Source organism: Leptonotus elevatus, chromosome 10, assembly GCF_054856555.1.
Source record: "Leptonotus elevatus isolate MCC_2025b chromosome 10, RoL_Lele_1.0, whole genome shotgun sequence".
In the NCBI taxonomy this organism is placed as follows: domain Eukaryota; kingdom Metazoa; phylum Chordata; class Actinopteri; order Syngnathiformes; family Syngnathidae; genus Leptonotus; species Leptonotus elevatus.
In genome coordinates, this window is record NC_141248.1 from 18,253,856 (window position 1) to 18,277,605 (window position 23,750).

At 40.7% G+C, this 23,750-nt stretch overlaps 1 protein-coding gene and 1 long non-coding RNA gene across 6 annotated transcripts in view; both read right to left on the reverse strand.

The window, feature by feature from the left end:
* col2a1b (collagen, type II, alpha 1b) overlaps positions 1 to 983 on the reverse strand; it is a 47,127-nt gene extending 46,144 nt beyond the window's left edge. For both annotated transcript variants that reach the window (XM_086087033.1, XM_086087032.1), the window contains exon 1: positions 603 to 983. In XM_086087033.1, coding sequence (XP_085943159.1) covers positions 603 to 693 — 91 coding nt within the window. In that variant the 5' untranslated portion in view covers positions 694 to 983. The remainder of the gene's footprint in view (positions 1 to 602) is intronic.
* A 193-nt stretch (positions 984 to 1,176) lies between these two features.
* The window catches only part of LOC147167453 (uncharacterized), a 59,383-nt gene continuing 36,809 nt past the window's right edge, over positions 1,177 to 23,750 (reverse strand). For 2 of the 4 annotated variants that reach the window (XR_015096287.1, XR_015096284.1), the window contains 3 exons: positions 7,782 to 7,873; positions 7,388 to 7,442; positions 1,177 to 5,982 (listed from right to left, as the gene is read on the reverse strand). This is a non-coding gene — a long non-coding RNA (uncharacterized LOC147167453). Of the gene's footprint in view, positions 5,983 to 7,387; positions 7,443 to 7,748; positions 8,132 to 23,750 lie in introns of all 4 variants that reach the window. The other 2 variants (XR_015096285.1, XR_015096286.1) reach the window with 2 other exon arrangements.

The window sequence follows — 23,750 nt, forward strand, 5'->3', positions numbered from 1 at the left end:
AAATCTATGTATGTATAATAAAAAGCATTCAATCTGATCAAGTACATCGGTTGCAAATGAATAAAACGTGGCAAACTGATGTAATTACCCCCTCTGTGCCCAAACCCCCCCAGAATATGTCAGTTTAACACATTTTATCATGTGCAACTAATTCACATGTGCAAATTAAATAAATTCAAAGGTTTTTTCCCCGGTGTATTCTTGAGTGTACAAACGTTAAGAAACACTGCTCTCTATTAAGCGAACGAATGGTCAAAAAAAAGAGCTTGGCAGTGCTCATAAAGCACCCACAGGTGTTCATCTTAAGACAGCAGCATGGGAGGAGGCGGGAGAGTAAGGAAGGCACCCAGGGGCAGTCACAGCTAACTTTCACAGTTGGCTCCAGCTTTTGTGCAAGTTATCATTTGATAAAATCTGGTTTTATGCCACCAAGTAAAGCAGTGGACGCTGGCAACCATCTCACTTATTATCCAGAAGGTCCACACAACTTATTAGTCACACACACACACCTGCGCTCCACAGCTTCCAACTCGAGCGTTTAAGTGCTGCACCATGCGCAAAAACCACAACTTTGCCTCATAAGAAGAAAAAAGGTCACTTACGGTTGCCGTCCTGACATCTGACAAGGGCTAATAGGCACACTTGTGCGGCTGCAAGTAGCAGTAGAGTCCTTGAATCCAGGAAGCCGACCATGTCTAAATATTAGACACGCAGTGGCCCTGGAGGGAAAAAGTTCTCGCGCGGATGGAGTCTCTCAAATGCGTGTGTCCTCCAGTGATTTCAAAGCCGCACCATTCAACAGTCACCCTTGCCGAGCGGCGACGAGGGGAGGAGGAAGGGGGGGAAAACCGGCAAGCAGGACTCGGACCTGCAGTAACAAGCTCAGCACCGACCGCTTTGAGGGCCACAAGCGGTAGTTTTATGTCCCCGTTGCCTTCAATGAATCTTCGTATATTCCCAAGAATCAGCCCGGCCCCTTACCCCCAGTCAGGCTGAAATCTGAGCACACTTTCCCTCCCATTCTGTCTACCAGGTCCACCCCCCCACACACCTCCCTCCATCGGTCCGAGACCACTCCCTTCCCCACGTGCTGCCACTGAAGCCCCCTTTGCAAAAAATAACTTTCTTCCCCAACTTTGCTGCCCTCCCCCTTTCCTTCCTGTAGGGTTCATAGAAAGCTACTCATACATTTTCTTCCCCCTCTGCTTTGTTGTGACCTCAATGCACTCCCAACAGGTGTCATGTGGGGAAAAACATACAAATCACCAAATAAAATGGAGCAGCATGAACAAATTTCCCCTCAAAATTCACAAGAATTTTGCTTCACACACAACAGCAAATCATAGCGACCTCATATATCACAGTGGAATATGACATAAAAAGCAATCTGATCGCAGCCCGAGGCTGACGTGAAAATACCGACTGCGTTTGCCTCGACAGGTTTGTTCAAAAGCGCGCATATTTTCGGGCGGTTTGCGCCGGACCACAATAATGCAAATTCCGCTTGGGCCAAGTTGTGCCAAACAGCTCTTGTCATTACAAAACACGGCTCAGAGTTACACACACTAACCACACCAATTGGAATAGTATTTGGATTAAAGCGATAGAAATGTTACTATTTAATATCTTGCATACAAATATTTGGAATTTCTGCCGACCCAATAAGTTTAAAAATGTACAAACAAGCAATTTGTTTGTGAGCTGCCTGTTTCTGAAAATGAAAATGGGCTACTTTACACAATACTGCACTGCACCATTTTTCTACGCCCATGGTAGCTAGGCTCAGCGACAATCCATCATTTTAGGTAAGCAGAGCTGCAGATTTAGCACATATTAGCTAACAGCATTATCAGCGTTAGCACTTGTAAAGCAATACATACAGTACTCGAATATTTGGCTACGTTGTCAATGTGGGATGTTTGCGTTTGGTGATGAAGTGCTGCCCCTACTAGTGAAAATGCAAATGATGCTTTTACTCCATCATTATGGGGAGTGGTTTGGCAAGTAGTTAGCTACGCCACGGTCATCATGGTGATGAAAGTCATACTCGGCATTGACGTTGTTGTGGGGGGCGGGGCCAGCAGTAATTAATTTGCATGAAACCCGCCCATACCGTCAAAATGGGCTCTTTTCAGTGACATTGCAAAAATAGCATCAAAAGTGGGCGGCAATTGTTGATATTTGATGGCATCAGTGAGACACATTATTAAAAACTGCATATGTTGCATATCTTTTTAAACATGCTATTATTATTATTATTATTATTCACAACTCCCCATCCATTTTCTATACCATTTTCCTCAGAGTGGCAGGTGAGCTGGAGAAGCTGACCTTTGGGAAAAAGTGGCAAGCATGACTTCAACATAATTTATAATGTTGTAAATATTAACACAAAAAAACAATTGATGTTTATTTTCCAAACAAATGTTATTACCCTCAACTTGTTTCTAAATATAAATCACAGTGGAGAGGGTTTTGGCTGCGTCTTTTGTAAGGTCCTCACCCCGAAGCAGGTTGTGACCTATGACCTTTGACATTTGAACACCTTTATTAGCCAGGACAGCAGCTGGTGCAGCACTGAATCTATTCTCAACCCGCTTGGCCGTGTGAGGGCCAAAACAAGAGAGCGTGTGAGGGCCATTAATTGAGTTCCTACATGATTATGGGGATGTCATAAACACCTGCAAGCCTCACAAGCTCCAACACTTGGATGGCGACTAATGCCAAAAACAATTTCATTCAATGACATCATCGCTTGAGCCAAGCAGAGAAATAATTCATTTAATTCTACATTCCAAGCTGGCATGTTTACATATTGATTTGGGTGAGAGCCGGAGATGCAAACTCCATACAGTGAGGCCTGAAGCGAGATTCAAACCTGAACTGTGAGGCAGGCGTACTAACCACTAGGGCACGACGCTGCTTTCTGTTTGACTACGTAAACAGCAAGTTATAAGTGTTTCATTTTTTGCAACTGTGGCGGGTCCCATAAAGCCTGCAGCTTAGCCATCAAAGTCACACGATCACGAGACTACCAATTACGCATCAACAGACTGCAGACCTAATGCCAGCTTTGGAGGTGGTCTACTCTACAATCTGGTTGAAGGTTCGGGGCCTCTTGGTGTGGATTTCGCATCTTCAAAACCCATGGATGCGTTTTAGGTTCATTGATGTGTTGAAAGGAATGAATGAAACTGGTGGGGCATCAACCACATACAACATGTGGACTACCGGGAAAATCTTACTGGATAACGTTCTTTCAGCTTTTAACTTCTAGTTTCTTCTGCTAAGAACTAAAGAAGGCAGATGACAAAGCCACTTTAGTAATGCAGAAAAAAAATAAAAAAGACAAGGACAGAGGTAAAGAGAAAGTCAGATAAAAATCAAAACAATCCGTTGTGGGACACTGGTGAGCCTCTGATTTGTTTGCGTTTAGAGTTTGTTCCCCAAACTGTGTGATGCATTGGCCATCATAAAACTTAGATTTCGCTGTAGGCAATGTTTTGAGCAACTTTCCAAACCGGAATAGTGTTAAAAAAAAAGAAGAAAAAAAGGCTGGAGTGTTCTCTCCGGGTCATGGACGAGATCCTGCCCCTAGAGTTCAAGTATCTTGGGGTCGTGTTCACAAGTGAGGGAAGACTAGAATGGGAGATTGACAAATAACAAGATCCCAGATACAAGTGGCTGAAATGAACTTCCTCCACAGGGCATCCCAGCTCTACCTGGGAGATCAGGTGAGAAGCTCGTTTCGCTGAGAGAGACTCAGACCCCGGAAGTAAATGGCTGGATGGATGGAGATAAAATGAAAATACTCAAATCAAAGTATTCCATCTATTTTTACAAGCTCCACACTATAGCGTCCAAAATATACATTTACCACAATTCATAGCTAGTCGTTTCAGTAAAACAAGTCAAGCACATGGACAATTTATTTAGCAATGAAATTAGGACGTAATCGGGTCACTTTTAAGGAGGCAAAACTGATGGGAAGCGTCTCCGTCTGAAGCTGTTTGGAAATGAGGTCTGGAAAGATAATCAGGAGGGAAACCAAGAGCAAAAGGGCTTGGTGCAGTTGCAGGAATTTAAAAAAGAGAGAGCGGTAAGGTGGGTGGGAAGGATGGAATGCAGGAGGGATCGATGGCGAGAGGGAATGATCGGAGGAGGGTTAAAGTGAAGCAGCGGGTGGGTGGGATTCGCTGGCGGCGCACAAAGCAGGGTTAACGTTCTAACTGAGGCCATGTGACATTTTGGTTTGGATAACAAAAAGTGATGACATCACTGCCTGATCCCTGCAAGGCTGCCTATGGTAGCAATAACATTGCTTATTTCTTGTGCTTTTTATCTGTGGGGCCAAATGGGGACAATGGCTGCTACCTTAAGGCAACCACTTGGACTTCTTTTGTAGTTTTGTTACTGTCAGTCAAACCAGGGCAAAAAACAATATTTGGTAACTTAAGTGGAAATTTACATCACAAGCCTCCCTTTAAGGAAGTAGAACCCTGAGATTCTTGTCATATTCATTTGGCGAACAGTGTAATAATAACATTGGCGGGTATTTTCTAGTATTTAGTTCCTTTTGTAATTAGATTTTTTTAAACCATTAAAATATTAACTAAATTTGCTCCCAAAAATGCATAGAACGTTCTATTTAAAATATTGCCAGAGTCCCAAAAACGTGATTATACGTTTTTCTAAAATTAATTTTTATGCTAGAGCATACAGAAGGCTCTTATGCAGCCTCTGACCTAAAGAGGACGCTTAAAGCAATGGTAGTTATTACAAAAAACGGCCAGCAGGTGGCAGCAGAGTTAAAAGAGATCAACCAGGACCATGTTGCAAAAAAAACTATTTTCCCCAGTGTTTAAAACATATTTGTGAATATTGATAAAACCTAGCTATAATATAATGCTACTTGCTGCAAAACGGAAACAGATAAAAAGAAGAGACTCTAATCTATCTTTTGGTAGGTTCCATGTTTTTATAGCAATAGAATACAATTCAGTAAAACAGCCAGGGAGTGAAAATGGTTGGGAGTGAATAAGATAAGAAGAATAGCTACCACAACAAAGTGGCTACGTTTACATTTATTCGGATTTAAAGTGTGATCGGAATAGAAATACTTCATGTACACACCCCATTCGGAATATTCTGACCCGATCAAGATTTTATTCAGAACGAGAGGGTTGGTTTATATTGATTGATAATCCGATCAACGACATGAAAACAGTTTCATCAGAATGACAATTGACAATTGATTTCCACCTGGGCATCACTAGCAGAGTTAGCTGTCACCAGGCTCGCGTGCCTCTATCATTAGTGGTCCTTGGTGAACCTAATAAGACAAGCCCATCAATTTGATCCCATTTTTAGTCTCCCATCCCAAGGGAATCTAAGACATTTTTACACCTCAAATAACCCTAAAGTCACATCCGCCCGCGAATAACATGGCCCTTGTCTTATGAACTGCAATGTTTATTGACGGAGTATACAGAAAGAGTGGCTGGGAACCGGCACACTAATGTGCCTCCAGACTGGCTAAATAAACCAGAAAATCGCCCAAAAACAAATGCTACTTTATTGACGTGGAGGACCGCCATGAGAGTCGGGCTTTCTAACCATACATAGGTTAATTGTATTTGTAAGCAGCGTTTGCGTTTTTTGCGTGTTCTTCCGATTTATGCACAGGATGTGAAGATCCAGCTGTCGCGGATGGAAATGTTTCCAACACGAGCTTCTATACAAGAGCCTCGATACTAGCTTGAGTGCAGACACGTGTGTATGCGGCGATGTGTCAGAGAGGCCATCTTTGTGTACCTGCAGCAGATTCAAGACACACGCCTCTGTCTGGCTCGCAGCATGCAGAGTCAACAGGGCAGCCCGGGCGTGTTTGCAGAAGTTAGCGGCCGTCTCGAACAAAGCTCACACTATTCTGGCGAGCAGCAGACGACGCCAAAGTGTCAGTCCAGGTTCTGCTAAGATCATCTTTCAGAGAGAACATCCATGAGAGAGAGAGTTTGGTAAGGATTTGTCCAAAAAAGCAACATGCTTTTTGCACGTTTCTTTTAGTTATAGACTTCTAATGAATAATTAGAAGGATTTTGTTGAAGTTATGCGGGTTGCTTTTGTCAATGTATTTGGCCATGTTGGTACATACTGTGCCATGAAAAAGTATTTACCTATTTGAAGTCCAGACTTGAATCTGATTAAAATACGTTGGCATAATCTTCAAAAGGCCATTCATGCATGAAAACAATACAGTGTTGCTGTATTAAATCAATTCTGCAAGGAAGAGTGGGTCAAAATATCTCCTCGGAGACTCATTGCTAATTATATCCAATTTTGTCAAATTATTGAGCAATTTTTTTAAATCTATAAATTCTCGCGGCTTGTTCTAGTGAACAGAATTTGACGTTATAGTTTTTTTAGTAGTATTTTTTTTTTCAACACAAAGTAATGCATTGGAATTGCGCGGTAATAAATGGATGGAAGTAATGCACTGGAATTAGTACAAAACTAATTATTGCAATTATTTTTGTATATTATTGAGACATTTTGTAAAGATGAATGAATAAATAAATGAATAAACTCACTCAATGATCCAATTTTGTGATTGTGAGGCTTCAATTTGAGAATGTGCCAGAAAAGTGATGTTCAGGAGGAAAAAAATGGTGGTGAAAAACTGGAAATTTCATGAGTGCTGACACATAACTCAACAGCGTCACATTAGATTTCACACTCCAATACTGTCTTTGTATGACGTGTGAGACATGAAGTAATGCAGACGTCGACGTTCAAAGACCTCCAGACAAAATTAAAGCTGTGAGCGACAATGAATGGTAGTACCAAGACTGTCCTGTCAGAGGCGACATGGAGCGTGGAGCAACCAGAAAATAACTAAAAGAAGCAAGGTTAATTAGCTAGGCTAGGCTAAACTCGAGTCTAACCTAGAACAGCGTGAGCTTCAGGTCGCTTCCTATCTGGCAATTATTTTGTTTAATGTCACATTCACGCAGTCTGTGGCTCGGTCCAACTCATAAAGATTTGTGATTTCGATAAGGTCAAAGCTGCAGTTGATGCAGTATATCTGATGAGTGCGTTTACACTGAATTTGCATTTGCAGATACACCTTCAGACTTTCTTTCCACATTTGAAAGAGGCCTTATTCCAATCTGAAATGATCAGAATTTATGCATTTTTTTCTATTTATGCTATGAATGTCGATGATGTATTATTATTATTAAACATAACCATATATTCAAGTCACAACTTCCCATTAATGACAGAATTTCACTTGGTTCGAGATCATGGTGTTTTGAAAGTAGACTGTTCAGGGGTGATGTATTGCAATTGAAAGCAGGAAGCCACGCAGCCTGACTGAAACAAATACCTTTGCACATTCAAAAACTGGACCTGCTGCAGAGGTGGGACGGCCGATGGACATGCTGATAGACAAAGCAGACGCATTCAGAGCAGCAGACAGAAGCCGAGAGTCGAAATCTGTACAATTTTAAAGTTTCAAATGTCACTAGTTGTGCAGTAATTATTAGGACTGTCTTGACTTTGCTTTGGTGCATGGCCACAAAAATCACTGAAAATGTGGGACAAATGGGAACAGATATGAGGAAGGGAGAGAGATAAACTAAAAAAATAAAAAAAGTCTCCTTCTCAAATATTGCGGAAAATAAACAGCGCTAAATCGGATTCAGTGCTTTAAGTGACATTGAGCTGGCGAAAAAAAACGAGGCTACCTTGAATGCTGATGAAAAACAGACAGTGGTCACCTCGGTTCTCCACCAGAAAAGCACCTTAGTGCCTTCACGGTCGATTTCCTCTCCTCCAACTCCTCTTAACTCTTAACTTCTGGAATCACTCTCTTCGAAGAAAACAAAGGAAAACGGGGAGGGGGAGAGATAATTTGTATATAGATTTAAAGAGGACAAAATATGGAAAATTGACTTTTTTAATTGCTTGGATACAAAAGTTGGGTCTTGGGGTGATGGTGTGAGGTGGTGGTCTGCTTCTATCAGTTAGAAACCTCTCTAGTCATAATGTCAAGGCTGTGCCTTGGTTTTCATGGAAATGGAAGCCTGACTTGCAATTGGTCCAGATGCAAACAGGTCAGGCACCGCACCTGAAATAGGGTGTTTACAATGTCCTATAATTGGGGTATTTTGATGAAAGCATATCACAAACATGTTATTAAGAAACCTGTGAAATGTTTTAAAATGAGAAATCCAGTTTTTATCCATCTCAGGGGGCGGCCATTTTGCCACTTGCTGTTGACCGAAGATGACATCTCAGGGCTCAGGCAACGGCCAATCACAGCTCACCTGTTTTCTGAAGCTGAGCTGTGATTGGTTGTTAACTCTGACCTGAACAACTGTGATGCCTTTTGATATTGACAAAAACTGCTAGATTTTGCTGCTTAACTCCATGTTGCAACGCAGCTGATTCTAATCAATAGGATCGTTACCAGGCTTGTGCAGAGCTTGCTGATGAGCTGATCATATATCAGCTGTGTTGGAGAAGTGGCCCTCGAGGACCGAGTGTGCCCACCCCTGTACTAACGCAATATTAACTAGAATACCGCATTTAGACCAGTAGGCCTGCATAGGTCATATTATTTTTTTGTGGGCGGGGGGGACTTTCCCTTTAAAGCAAAAGTGCATAAGACAGATTTGCATTATACTACCTGTCATAAGTCAAAATTCAAATTATTGGATGATAAACACTTCATCAAATATGATGGGGGGAAAACTGTATGTCATATGTCAAGCTTGAGGACACACTTCTAAGTCAATTAATGTCCTTGTGAAAATAAAATAAATACTGTACAGTATGTCTATTAAATGTAACCCACCACAGAGATGAGTATCAATTGCATGGATTGCTTAAAAAAGAGGCTGACAATATCTGACATTTGTGCTCATAAATCATCTGCTGGCCTGATGATAACTTGCTCCTTTCCCAGCTGAATCAATACAATCCTGCACTGTCACCGTTGCGCCCTGCTCTCGCTCACTCGCTCCATTACACACACACACACACACAAACAGGCAACATATGCTTAGTCATGCAGGTGGACACCCTCACACATACAAGACACCAGACCTCCCCAAATAGAGCATTCCTCACACCCAAACGAGATTCCGAGCTTCTTCCTCGGCCCCGTGCCCTTTTGGAAGAGTCGAGTGCAGCAGCGTGCAAACTACGTGTTTCTACACAGGAGGGATGACATCACCATGTCTACGCCCGCTGATGGATGTGCAGTCCTAGAAAGCGGCCGGCTTGACTGACTTTTGAATTGCTTTGCTTTGCGTGCACTCAAATTGTTCAGAGGTGTCACGATTGAGTACAAGGTTTTAAAAACTAAAACACTGCCGAGACAAAGTGTCAAATGGGAAGTTGAGCCCGTCTAGCTTTGGTGTTGGTAACATTGGAGGTGATCCACGTTAAAAACACACACACAAATGACTCATCGTGTTCATTTCTGGGACATGGGTGAGCTGATATCAAATAACTTTCGGCGAGAAAAGCAGGTTATACTCATGACTAGTTGAGCCAGCGGACGTTTGATGTGAGTGAGCTAGTCAATCACACTGCAAAAAAAAACATTTATACTCATGGATCATTTAGAGTCTTCCATGAAGTTAACATACATGTTTTTGGAATGTGAGTGGGCACATATTTAATAAAGAAAGGGCCAAAATGAGTTTGGGACCCTGACTTTTGAATAAGATATGCTAACCAAAATAATGCACCATGCCACCCCATGATTTCTGATGGTCGGTCTCTGGATTAAAGTTGAAATAAAGAGGCAACTGAGTTGGCAGAAGGGCCGAGCTATTTTGAAAGATAGTCTAATTGCGATTTTTTCCCTCAATATTGCAATTGTGATTTAATGTGCAATTTTTTTTCAATGTTCTCTTCCCATGTATTTTTTAACAAACAAGCAAAAAAAAAAATCTGTTTAACAATAAAAACTAAAATATGACATTACGCATTAATTACACTAAAATAAAACCAACAAAAATTCAACTAAATAAGTGTGGCTTAAATATAAATGTGGTAAATCACAAATCTGATTATAATAATAATGCAAACAATCTTGTGACTTCATCACTTTAACTTTTCATTTTTCTCGAAACAATAATATGTAAACATTTGGACTGCACTTCTTAAACACTGAACTGACACCCAAATACATAAAAAAAAATATGCACATAAAGCCTACCGACTGATCAAAATGAAGCAGATGTGGTTTTTTTTTTTTTTATTGGATTCTACTACATTGTGAATGTCAATTTGAATTTGATTAATTGTTTAGCTCTAGTTGGCAGCCATTTATTTTTTAGGGTAATGCATGCTAGATTTGAAATGATATTAAACTGTTTTGAGATCATAGTGTGTGGTATATTTGTTATGCTTTTTAAAGTTCTATGCACCCCCAATAAACACTACATTCTGACCTGCCCCTTTGAAACCGTCAATTCTAAACATTTGTAGGGGGGTGGCAACTATTTCCGGGGTTTTTTCAAGAGCGGGACTTACTGCACCTTTATGTCGTAGGATGTCTTCAGAACTTTGGAATACAACACAAGACTCAAGAAAAGAATTCACTGTAACAAGAACTCCATAACAGCCTATTTGGGGAAAGTGATACGTTCTGCCCTCTCATCACTGTGGTTACTTTGAATGGCCTAATGGAGCTCAAAGCCATCCACATGCTGCTTTATCAGGTGAGGAGATCCCCCCCAGTGTGGTTGCTCATTCTTTTCAGCCACAACCTAAGCCTCTCAGGAATGCTGGCGTCGCGACCCTGAGTGTGCGAAGCGTGCATTGTGTGCGCAGTCGTGCGTTGTGTTTCAGCTCACAGGTGTGTGTGTGTTTCACATGCATTTAGTCAGTAATGTACATCAGAATGATAACATAAATTCGGTCACGAAATTGCCTTTCAGCCGGCGGCATCAAGCCTTCTCTCAGCTGGGCTGTTTATGACCAGTTGCAGAGTCTCAGAGACTTACAGAATTATGTTTCTCAGTCACAAGTGGTAAGCTCTCAAATGGTTCCAATTGAACTCATTAGCCTGGAGGTTGATAAAATGGGTCAGCGCCTGCACAGCGCCATGTGCATTTTCTGATATAAGTAAAGCACCATCTATAGACGTGATTCATAAATCGCTATTTTTTTTTTGCCATGGAAAACTTAAAATATGCTTTAATGTCGCAGTTTATAAACGCCCCTCCAAAAGTATTGGAATAGTGAGGCCATGGATGCCATGAAGGAGCGCTCTCATGATGAACCACCATGTGGCCGCACCAGGGCGGAGGTGCTCTCGCTCTGGCATCTCAGGTATTTTATAGAGGAGAAGTTGGGCCCCCTCAAATTATCTTCCATGCCCCCCTCCGTCCACCTTCTCCTCCTCTTTGAAAACTCTGAGGCTCATCAATGGCCTTTTTGAGTCGAGATGTTTGGTTGTAAACATTGCGTAAAAAAAAAAAAGTAAAGTGGGTGGAGATTGTTGATGATGGCTTACGTCCAAAAGCAGTGGAAGTGAGAGCGGAAGGAAAAGGGAATGAAGGTGGGCATGGATGGAGTGACATGAAGGTACAAAAAAGTGGGTAGAAATGTGGAGGGACGGGGTCAAGTTGGCTTTACTTTTGGGGTGTAAAAAACAAACTCATGGCCCATGTTAAGGTTTGGTTCGAGTTGTGTCGTCAGGAAATGACTGTAAGTTGATCTAGTGTGTGTGGTGTCCTAAGGTGGAACGCCCTCCTCAACCCAGCGACACAATGAAGCTCTGTGTGGTGAACTGGAGGAATGCTGAGAGATGGCAGGCCAGGGAAGAGGGGGTTCAGACGAGACGAGTGATGGAGAAGGTGGGGGGTGAGGGTGTAATGGAAGGGTAATAGAGAAATGCCAATTATGAGAAATGAGATGGCAAAACTTGGGGTAATGTCTGTAATGTCTTCAAGTAAAACAAATATTTGTGTTGCTGATGTGTCTGCAGTATGTGCCACATAGGCTACACACTATAATTGGCACATGTATGAAATGTAGTATAAGAAACGCTGCCTTCACTTTCTGAAATATGTCAAAGCCAAAAGGTAAGCAGAGCTGCAATGACTATTGTTGAATCTACAGATAAACGTTAGCTGAAAGTGGTAGCTTCCGATAAGCAGCACATACTTAATTGGTGAGGGAGTGGGTCTATTTGTGTTATGGGGGTGGGTGGCAATAAAGTCAGTGATTGTAAAGGCGGGGAGGAGAGACGGGTGATTGCAGATTTGTTTACTGACTCCCCTACACTGAGCAGGCTGCTGGGGTCTTAAAAGAGAGTGGGACTGACCTGGAAATTTAGCTTGAGATTATACATTCTAACTGCTTTAGGATTTTTGGTATATATTGTCTAGTTCATATAGGGTATTACTCAACTCTGAAGTGACAACAAAGTGGCTTCCTTTGGTTGTTGTACAACAAAATTACACAGTAGGTGACCGTAAGAATGCACAATATATTTTATTATAGATAAAAGGGGAAAACTAATGGAAATGTAGAATGTAAGCAACATGCTCCCTATAACGTTCATCTCTGTTGTTGTTTTTTTCATTATTATTGAATGTTAGTATTGTGAAAATTTTTTATTGCTATGTGAACAGGATTAGCTAGGTTAGCATAGTGTATTGCTATCTTCATTATAATTCAACTTTTTAACAATCACAATTGTATATATTTGCTATTCAATGGAATTCAACTGGAACTCGTTTGGTGCCGTCAACATGATCAGGGAACGGAGATTTTGAGAATAGTAGGCCGAGCTCTACTGTTCTTGGCCTCAGTTTTTGTAAAATAAGTTTCAACCAAAAAAATGGCTAATATTCCGAAGTGATTTATATATGATGCATTTCTGTGTGCATTTTTTGACTGGTCCTAAGCAAAAATACAGTAATATGAAATATTTTAGCGTACTGATACTTATTTTTTTATTGTTGTTTACTAACTTGTGTGTTATGGCCTTGTTGTGTGGGATACTGCTTTTTATTGCTATTTGTCAGAATTCCACAATGGAGTTCTAAAATTGTGTGCACCCATCAATACATTTATGCTAGTTGATTCAGTGGGGAGATATATTGTACATTCCACACACTTCAATCAGAAAACATAATTTGTTAATTTACCTTGTCCAGATTAGCAACCCAGTCTAACACTAGGGGGATTTTGAACAGCATAAAACGGGTCACTGGGCCAATTTATAACACTACCGGCATGTCTGGACAAAAGCACAGTGTTCAGGTTGTATTAATACACAGCACATATGACAGAGATTGCTCTTAAACAGTTAAAAAGAAAAACAAACATATCCTGTCATATTATGTATTTATCTTGGTTGGAGTTGTTCGTATGTGTTTGTGAATATTGTATGAACCTTTGACAGAGTTGTGTGTATATGAAAGCTGGAAATTGTGAAAATTATATTTTGGTACACTGATGGTAATGACTTCTCCTGTGTGTGCATATGTGAGAGAGCTCAATTCATGGTCACCTAAAGAGACACTATGTGCATGGTGGGGAATGATGCTTGGGAAAGTGCATTTGTAAACAGAGCCGCTATTCACTTGTACAGTACACTCCGAGGGTCCTATCCAAAAGTAGCCCCCTTGTGGTAGAAATGCCCACCGGCTTTGTCAGCAAAAGAGCAGCAATCCACTAAGCTGATTATGGTGCACCATTAAACAAAATGAATCAGGAATGAAACAATCCTGCCAAGCCAATCGGAGGGTGTAGAACGGCGGAGCTGGCATTATCATCTCTTTATAATGGGCTTATTGTGGAATAATGGACTCAAACAAAACGGTTTTCTAAGTGTCCTAAAAGGCATAAAGCAGCGGTGATTAGTGGGTACTAATTTCAACACAACAGGAAATGTCATTTATTTTCAGCCAGCACAGTTGGCCTTTTAATTAGGGAAATATTTTCAAGTCTGTTCAGCAACCTTAAATGTGAAATGCCATGTTGCTTAGCGCCTCACTTTGCCGTTTGTGTCGCATAGATAATGTACTGTACGTTTTTAATCCCCCTTAGAGTTACATCAATGGTAAAGTGACTGTTGGAGTATTCTTGCATGTTTAAGTGGATATATGACATCCAAATTCGACATATATTTTGCTTCCTATCAGAGTGAGGGAAGTAGACGATAGATGATCAAACCACCTCCCGCTTCCAGCAAATTCATCCATCCATGCTCAGTGCAGAAATTTGACTTGAATTTCGACTGTGACTTTGAAAGATTTCACATTTCGACAGTAAATTGTCACAAAGCTTGGTATGCATTTGATCTGTATCTATCAAGTGAGTTGGGATGAAAGGAAGTCATTTGTGTCTCGTTAGGTATTAATTATTGGGATCTAAAGACAATTACAAAAGAAGCATTTAATGTCTGCAGAGAACCAGAAACAGATTACCGGTCTAAAACGAGATGATTTATGGAACAGCCAGTCAGTGTGAATTCATTGTTCAAAAGAAATAACTTAGATGTTCCTGTGAAGTAAGATTGCTGCTGCAACATCAGAAAAGCTTTTTTGTTGAAAAAACATAAAATCAAGAACTGAAGTCACTACTGGAATATTCATATTGTACATCACATAAAATTTAAAGAAAAAGTTCAACCTTGTGTATAATTTCTCCACAGAGAGCCCTCTATACATGCCGCTTGAGGAATCCTTTGATCGTGAAGTCGGAATGATGCTGTGCGCAGTTAGCTCAAGGTGTGGATTGTGACTACAAACAGGGCGAGCTTTTTCAGCAGCAGAGAACAGGCCTGTGTCAATACTGGCTAGCTGGATGGGACAAGGTCTTGATTTATCCAACAGTTATGCGCTAGAAATAGCTATATTACCAGTTTCCAAGCTTGTATGAAATGCCTACATTTTCTCAAATAAATTACAGTGCAGTGAAATCAGGTGCCACATGAAAATTCCCTTGATAAAGTATGTAAAGGGTAATGAAAAAATACGGAGAATACACGGAATAGGGAATACCTCAAAGCTCATGTGCTGCTGCTTCTACAGTGGACTGTTCCTCTACCACGTAATCAGTAAAAAATGAAATAACTAGATGAATTTAGTGATTTAACGCTCATCCTTATTGCCGGTTATTAATCCAAGGGTTTTGAGCTTCAGGATTATGGTAGGAGCTGGATCTAATTCCCGTGAAAGAAGAGAGAAAGTTGGACGCCATGGACTAGTTGCAGGGTAATTGTGAATGGCAAAATATTAAGGAATTGATCCCAAACCAACTGCATTAATGTCAGCTATGTGAACACTGCCAGTTGGTCTAAATGCAAAAATCACACATTTAAAAAAATACTATAACTCAGGCTTTATAGCTCTTGTAAATTAGCACATTATGTTCTAAACCAGCTTCTTAATGGTATAGCATGTGTCATTCAGACAACTCTTACAGCTTATTATTGGATCATTTCCAATAATTAAATCAAGCCGCATCTAAAAGGAATGTTGGCATTCTTGACCAGGGCATCAGAAGCTCAGACAAAACAAAACACCGTTGTTTCTCTTCGAGGCAAAATAAAAGACTTAAAGCTTTAGAGAGGAAACACATTCCCCTGGATCGGCTGCTTCTCAATCATAACTGAACTCGATCTTGATCTCAGTGTTGACTTTGGAACAGCAACAAAAGACTTGTTACCCAGGGGTTGGACACCAAACATGACCTAAAACTCAGGGAGTATCTCAAATGCGTGATAATTACACCACAATTCCTGCTTGTGGAACTCGTATGCCAATATTAGTCAGTCCACAAAATCTTGTCATATTTGTCCATATTTGTTTTCGTCAAGTGTTCCATCAGTACAAGATTCAGTAGAAGTATAGTTGAGTAATACTTGAGTAACATTCACTGAGAGGGAGGATTTCCCTTTATGGAGTATCAGAATATCTCCCACTTGAGAAAACTCAACACAGTATACATTGTGCGTGCCTCCTTTTGAGGGGCTTGCAAGAATCAAGCACAATAAACAGCAAGCCCCCCTCTGAACGTCCACAACAAAAGCAAATAGCTCCAGCCTGGCTATAGATTTATTAGTGGTCAGCTGGTTCCCATTAGAAGGGCTTTGTGAATTGCTATCGCCTCTCAAGAATCCCAAACAAACTGACCCTGGGCTCTGTTTGTCTCCTTGTAACCTCTCACCAAATCGGTCGTGCCTCTCCAAGAAATACCCCTGGATACTGCGGCCTTCCCACAAACAGGCATCGGTCCCAGTGACATTTCTGGCCTTTAATGTTGTTACATGGCTACTTGGGTGGACGTGGTACTTGAATGGTTTGTTTGACGTTGCACAGATGTTTTTAAAGGGGCCTGGTGAATGAAACATGTCGCTAATTGTTTTGTGAGATGGTTACCTCGTAGTCATGAACCCCATGAGATCCAGTTATCCAACTACAGTAACTCTGACAGTTCTCAGTGAAAAAGCTCTTAATCTAGTAGCTACCAATCAGTTAGGGACCAACTGACATGATACAGAAACAAACATAATCACACTTACTTAAGTCCCTCACAAACCTGCCTATACATTATTGATCCTATGTATTATCACTTTTAGTTGCACTTTTCAAGTGTGATATAATTTCTGCAGCTGTGTATTTGTCAAGGAATTGTGTTTAATCTCGGCATCAGTCAAGTCAAATCAGTTTGAGTGAGTCAAGAATGTGCTGAGGTTGGTATGTGGCAGATGAAAAAAATGATACTTTCCTTCTCCCTAAATAAGCTTGGTCAGGCCTGAAAGACTAAGCAACCTTTGTTCAGCCCCTTGGTCCTATTTGTGTTTCCAGATGATCTCATTCTGATCAAAGATCGCTCTACACTTATTTCCTGTTTTGACAATAAATAACAAAGGATATGCCAATCCTCAAAGAAGAAAAAAATTGTTTGTTTATAGCATGAGAGCAAGAAGGATGGTATAGATGGTTTTAGGTGTATACTGTGGTTGGTGGTCCAGGGGGCCACTTGAGGTCCTGGCAAAAACCAACATGGAGACCAACCAACAAAGCAACCATTCATATTCCCTCCCCGGTAATGGAAAACGTTTCTCCCCCAGCGTTAAAAACAGAGTGAGGGGCAAATGTGCAAAGACAACAAAGGGGGAGAGCTTTCCTTGACTGTGGATTAGGATCTGCTTGCTGTGAGCCGCATTTAGATCTGCATGGATGTGAAAGAAACCCAAACATCTGCACTGTGGACTGCAGAGAAGGTTCCTCCATGGGTGGGAGGGATCATGTGGCCTTGAAGGCCTGGGGGACCAGCGTCTGGATCCTGTGTTTGCCCAGACTCCACCTCACGATGCCACACGGTATGATTTGTCTGCTAATTTCTGAAACTCCCCATCGTATATTTGAACCTTTGAAAACATGTATATGTATGAGCATGTGTTTTTTTAAAGCAACATATAGATAGACGTGCAGGTAAAAGCCCTTTGATACTTACTGTATGTGGTACATCGTGACAAAGAACAATAGAGACGTGCAAGAATCAGGCTGATAATTAAGTCTGGTAAGCATGCTGATTGGATTTAGCATCTGCGTGCTTTTCATCAAAGCGTTATCGCTCCGTATCTTTATATGTTTAGGGGAAAATGTGTTTAGCTTGGAATCAGCTCTGCTTCTCAGATGATATCAGGATGTAGCTGGGATTGAAACTATTTTGGGTGGCCCGTGACTGAGCTTGTGATTGCCTCACACCGCGTTTTGGAAACACTTTATTTTGTTTGAGGGTCTGAGTCGTCTGAGGGCACTTGTCACAGACAGGATATCCTGTTCTGCAAGGGGAGGATATACTTCTCTGTCTGTCCTGGGGCGCTACCGACAGCGCTGGAGGAACTTGAAGGCCTTGAGTGTTGATATTTTTACAAAAAAATTGTGATTGCATATGAGAATAAAGTGTCCTGAAAATAGGAAGTCATTTTGTCCTTTTATACTCACAAGCCACATTTAACACACTAGTCACTATTTTGAAGATTCAATATACAGTAGATAATAATGATCCTCAAGCTATAAATCCATATTTAAAGTATAGGAATGCTGATATTGTCTGTTAAATGCAAATTATTTTTTCTTGGAAGATGTTGGCTCTTCTCCTTCAGTTTCACAATTTGGCATTTTCCTGTTTCCAAAGAAGCTCTCCAAAGACGTTTGTACGCTTTACTAATTTTTGCTAGATTTCGGGCTTATCTTTTGACTTATTGACTAATGAGACCTAAGATGAGTGGGTTCCCCTGCGTACACTATACAGACTGGCACAAGCAGATGTGCCTGAATTTCAAAATAAAACATTTCAGATTGTGATGTTCAATAAATCTTAAATACCTTTTGTTCAGACTCTGTGTATAGCCAGGTACCAAATGGCCCACTGCCTACAAATTAGAAACCGCTGGTGTAGTCCATCAAATTCATGATCTGTTTACTTAACAAGCTTCGGACTGAAACTTGACACCGAGCTTTATCGGAAATATAATTTACTCTCTTGTCATTATGACATTCTGTACTTATTTGTACTGAACAGATACGACTGATACAGATGCCTGTCTCGTGTGCAGCTTACTTAGGCGTTGAAGGCTGATCTGTCGTTTGACAGACACAATTATCTTGTCAATCAACACCATCCTCCCTTGACAGCCTCATCAGTCGCTCGACTTTTGTGATGACAGCCAAATACACGCCTTACGCACCTGACCTTGGGCTCATTCGCCAGCATGTCAGCTGTAAGCGTATTGCCACTGAAGCACACTGCCTACCAACTGTACATTCCAAATCATTTTAGACTACGGTATAGGAAAGGCTTTTTCGTAAGGTAAAGCATGTGGAGGTGAGTAGTTTATTGTAATTAGGCTAGAAACTGCACATGAGGGGTGGAGGAGGTGGAAGTGGGTATGAAGAGACCAGCTTGTCGTGGGGGGGCGAGCAGCTCCAGTTCAGATTCAGTTGGACATGAACACTGGGCACTCTGTGGCCTGCTGAGGTGATGCTATCTTTACCTCAGTGATACAATGGCCTCATAGACAGCTGACTTTGGGCAAGGGCCCAGCCAGCTTCAGCTGTGGCAAATTCCAGGAAAAGTGTGCCACCTACAGGCACTCGACAGGGAGCCTCGGCAAGTCATGATAAATACAGTCGAAGCTAACAGTGTCTTGTCATTAATACAGTCGTTTGTAACAGAGGGTAGATTATGGTCAACAGGTCAGCCATTTTCTTGCAATTTGAATATAGAAGATAATTCAAGATATTATGTTTAATCCAAACCAAAAGTGAGTTGATTTTTCAATGACTTTCCTGCTTAACAGCTTCAAATTAATTCTGTTTCATTCGATATCTTTAAATCTTCCACATATATTGAATAGCTAAAATGTCTCGTCAGTGCCCTAGAGTTTGCTATCGTTTTCAGCAAATAACTGAGGCAAGACTAATGATCTTAATGAGAGATTTTAAATCACAGCATATATTGCTGAGCGAAAAGGAGAGGAATTAGGTATACTTAATGATAGCATGGTGAAAGATTCACAGGTGAATGTTTGAAGACCATTCAATTTGGAATTTAACCAAACATTCCCAGGAAAAAAAATCGTAAAAAAAAAAACACTGTCATGCTTTTCTCACAAGACCTCAGTTTTGTGAGAAACACTATTGTTTTCTTTGGATATTATTCAACAATGGCTTCAATATATGCATGAAAGTTTTAGTGTTCGAAATTAGTCTTACAACTTAACTTAAAAATACTTAAATTACATCACTATTTGGGTGAGCTGGAGCCAATGCCAGCTCTCTTTTGAGCATGATGCAGAGTACACCCCACCAGCCAATCACAAGTCACATGCAAAAAAAATCACACTCACATTTATACCTATGGAAAATTCAGGGTCTTCAATGTCAGCTGATTTATGCCATAAAGGAAGGCAGATTCAAACTTTGAACATCCGGACTGTGAGGCAGACATGCTAACTGGTCCCCCAACAGACAATCAAAATGAAGGAACTATTAAAAATGCATTCACCTAGACTGTGAACGATCTGAAGAAACAATCAAAGTGCCATCTTTCCCCATCATTTGAACAGTAGCTGTCAGCTACCGCGTTAAACCCGCAGGAAGCCTCACTGCAGCAGCCGCTGGACGCATGCCTGCTAGAAGCTCTTTCCCTCTGGCATTCCATAATTCTCCTCTCGTGACGAGACGCACTGGCAGGCGGGAGAACACTCAGACTCAATGGAAGTTTTTTTTCTCGAATAATATGGACACATGCCAGTTGTTGCAAAATACGCGTCAAAAGCACTCGCGCGGACATAAATATTGACAACGCATTGTAGGCAAAGTGTTGTGTCAGTCATTTGTGACATTCCACGGTTTCAAAGTGTTTAGCCAGGACGGAAACCTCACGTTGGTGAAAGAATGTCTTTCCCACTCCCCTCACCTCCTCGCATTAACTGCCTCCTCACCTAGTTTCCCATCCTTTTCCCACCGTCCTCGCCATCGTGACATTCCTTCAATCCTGAGCTGCTCCCGCCTCGATTCCCTCGCCAGATGTCAGCTGATTGACGGAAACGGCCCTTCCCGGGAGAGGAGACTTGGCAGCGTTGTGCAATAGTGGATCACTGTTGTTTTCAGTGTAAATTAAAGGGCCTCTGACAAATGTTGTGGGAAGAAAAAGTGTACTTCAAAGTTAAAAGGAGTCAAAACTAATTTTAAAAATCTTGAAATTGAAATACATGAATCAGTTTGTAGTGACAGCTGAGCTGCTGGTGCACTGCTGACTTGTTATTCTGGGCCAGAACGTCTGCTAGCAATTTGCATTCTTTTCACAGAAGCTAAGATGATTTTGACGTAATATGAAAAATTTAATTTTTTAATTTTGCCTACTCATCCATCCATTTACTACCGCTTATCCGGGGTCAGGTATGAAATTAAGTATGAAATTCAATTAAATCAAACTTCATTTATCTAGCACCTTTTATATCTCTCTAATTTACATAACTACCACCCACAATTAATTTCTCTACCTATGAATGAGCAGCCAGGGCCCTTGATCCACCGTTGGACTAGTCAAACTTGAGCACTATAATGTCGACAACAAAAGGTAAGCAGAGCTGCATTTTTTAAATGATTGAAATCCAAACTATAAGTTGGTGATGTTCTTTCTTCTTGGACAGTAAGTATTGGATGCTCAGGGAAATGTGAGCAGGTGCATTGTCATGGTGAAGTGGCCACAAGTTGTTTGACTCCTCTTGTACACTAAACGAAGCAAACGGAACAGGGTCTCTTCACAGACATGCTGGTTGATCGCCTGGTCCACATGAAGGAGAAAACTCATAGTTTGGGTTTGAAATGTATCTTTTGTGACAAGACGAGGAGCGTGCCCGTAGGTGCCAGAAAATCTAAATTTAGCTGCAAAGTCGCTAAGTTGACTATTGAGTAGGCCCATTTCTTCGCATGCTGTGGCTCCACCCCTGGTTGTCAAAGTAACAAAAGCTGTACTCGGAATTTGAGTGATTTGAACCAGTGTGACACTTGGATGTTAAGTGAGCTATTTTTCTTTATCGTTTGTGTATTTGTTTTTTATTTTTCGTAACCTTTATTCAGATACAGATCCTCATTTGGAATGCTGACATGGCAATTTTTTTTATTTTGACCAAATACGTCAGACAGTTTTTATGAAGCTGCCTGGGGACCGTTTAAAATTTTTGGGGGGGAAAAATGCATGAAATGCCTCTTTTAAAAGCCTATTAGATGTTCTTTTTTTGCGACTCTGACAAAGCAAGAGGCTTAAAGTGAAAAAAAAAGTAATGTGCAATGAAGTGATACACACCGCCTAAATGAGCCCTCACAGGATCTCAGAATACAGGAAAACGATGATGTGAAGATGGAAAATGGAAGGAATATTTGGATGTTTTTGTTGATTGTCATTGTTGTATCATTGTAGAGAAGACTGATAAGTAACTACGTGATCATCTAACGTAGCTATATTGGATGACTGTTTTTTTCTTCTTTATTTTGGAAAAAAAAAATCAGCGAGAGAGTGGGTTGATGGATTGGCCATCTGTGAGGAAGCAGTCGCTGAGCAAACCTGCACATTTCACAGCTTATTTCGTCAATATGTTCCAGCCATCAGCGTCATTTGAACACCCGTCGTTATTTCGCTGCCTGATCTTCCTCCATTTACCAGACTTTACAGGTCACTTTTCCCCCTAGACAGAGTTTGTAACATGCAGTTGGCAAGGGTGAAGTTGCCGCCAGGTCGGAGGATTACTGTCTGACTGAATCCTTCAAAAAGGCCCCACCACCGTGACTCCCTCCTTCACCCCTCCCATCTGACCTCCATTTTTACCTCTGGAGCTTGGTCTGTCTGCTGTGTGAAGCCATGCCAGGTAATGGGATTTACAAGGCAGTGAACGCCACACGGCATGCATTCATTGTACCAGCGTGTGCTTGCAAATCATGTATTGGCCACAAAAAAGTGAGTACCAAGGGCTAACAGTTTACGACGGTCCCGACATACAATAATGTTTTTTATTTCATTGGTTGCTACTCATGGGATCATTTTTAAAAAAAAAAAAATTTACACAAATATTTACTGTAAATAGGATAGTGATCGACTACTGTAAAGTCCAACTTAAGCATTCATTCTGGTTACGTCAAATATAAAATTACAGCATGTGAAACGTTGTAGGTTTTGATTCATTTTCCTGCTTTCAAATGGCTTGAAACTCTCTGGATTAACAGCATTAAATCATTAGAACCACCACTGTGAAATTATGTTAATTACTGTAAACACATTTCAACGCCAGCTTGAATGCTGCTGCCTGCCAGTTTGCATAACAACTGGGACAAAACAACAGTGAAAATAACCGAGCTTAAGGACTGCAATCATCATTAATGCAAGATAAAAATACTTAAAACAAACAAAAAAACTCTATAAAGAATACAATCTAGTGAGAGTTAATAGCTATTGTTTAAAACACTTACTGTTTGAAAAAAACACACTAAAAGCAAGTTGAAATTAGGTTTGACAAGCGTACAGAATGTCATACTTACTGTAAGCAATAATTCATGTATTTGACAAATATAGCGAGTTTTCTTGTTAGATGATAAGCATCTGTCTTGTAAATATCTGATCTTGTGTGTTTTCTGATACATCAAATAAATTCCACCAAGCAGTAAAAGTGTTCAGATATAATGTACACGTTGTCGGGACCTGTCAAATGACGTATAACTCGTTTTTTTCTTTGCACTAGTTTGTGAATTTTCCCCTCCGTCGCATCGTCTTTCTGTGGACTGTGTCCTGACTTGCCGTGGAAGAATGCCATCTCTTTTAAGTCGCTCTATTACTTAACTGTTTAAGAGCATAATTACATGGGATTGCTGTAGACTGTCATGGTGGGCAACATTTTTATACACTTTCTAAAGCACAAATGATGCTTCAAATTATCAGAAAGTGCAGAAAAAAATCTATCAGATGAAAATTACTTCATATTTAATCTTATGGGCCGAATGTAGTTTATTAGTTTATTGTTAATTTATTTGTTGGCAACAGTCCTTTGTTTCTACGTTTGACTTATTTTAGCATTATTGTTAGCATTGTTAGCGGCTATTAGCATTATCCCGCACTTAAGATAACAGCAGATTTTTTATAGACTTTTTGCTATCTTTTATCGCTGTTTCTTCATGATTACGAGTAAACTTTGTAGAATGTAT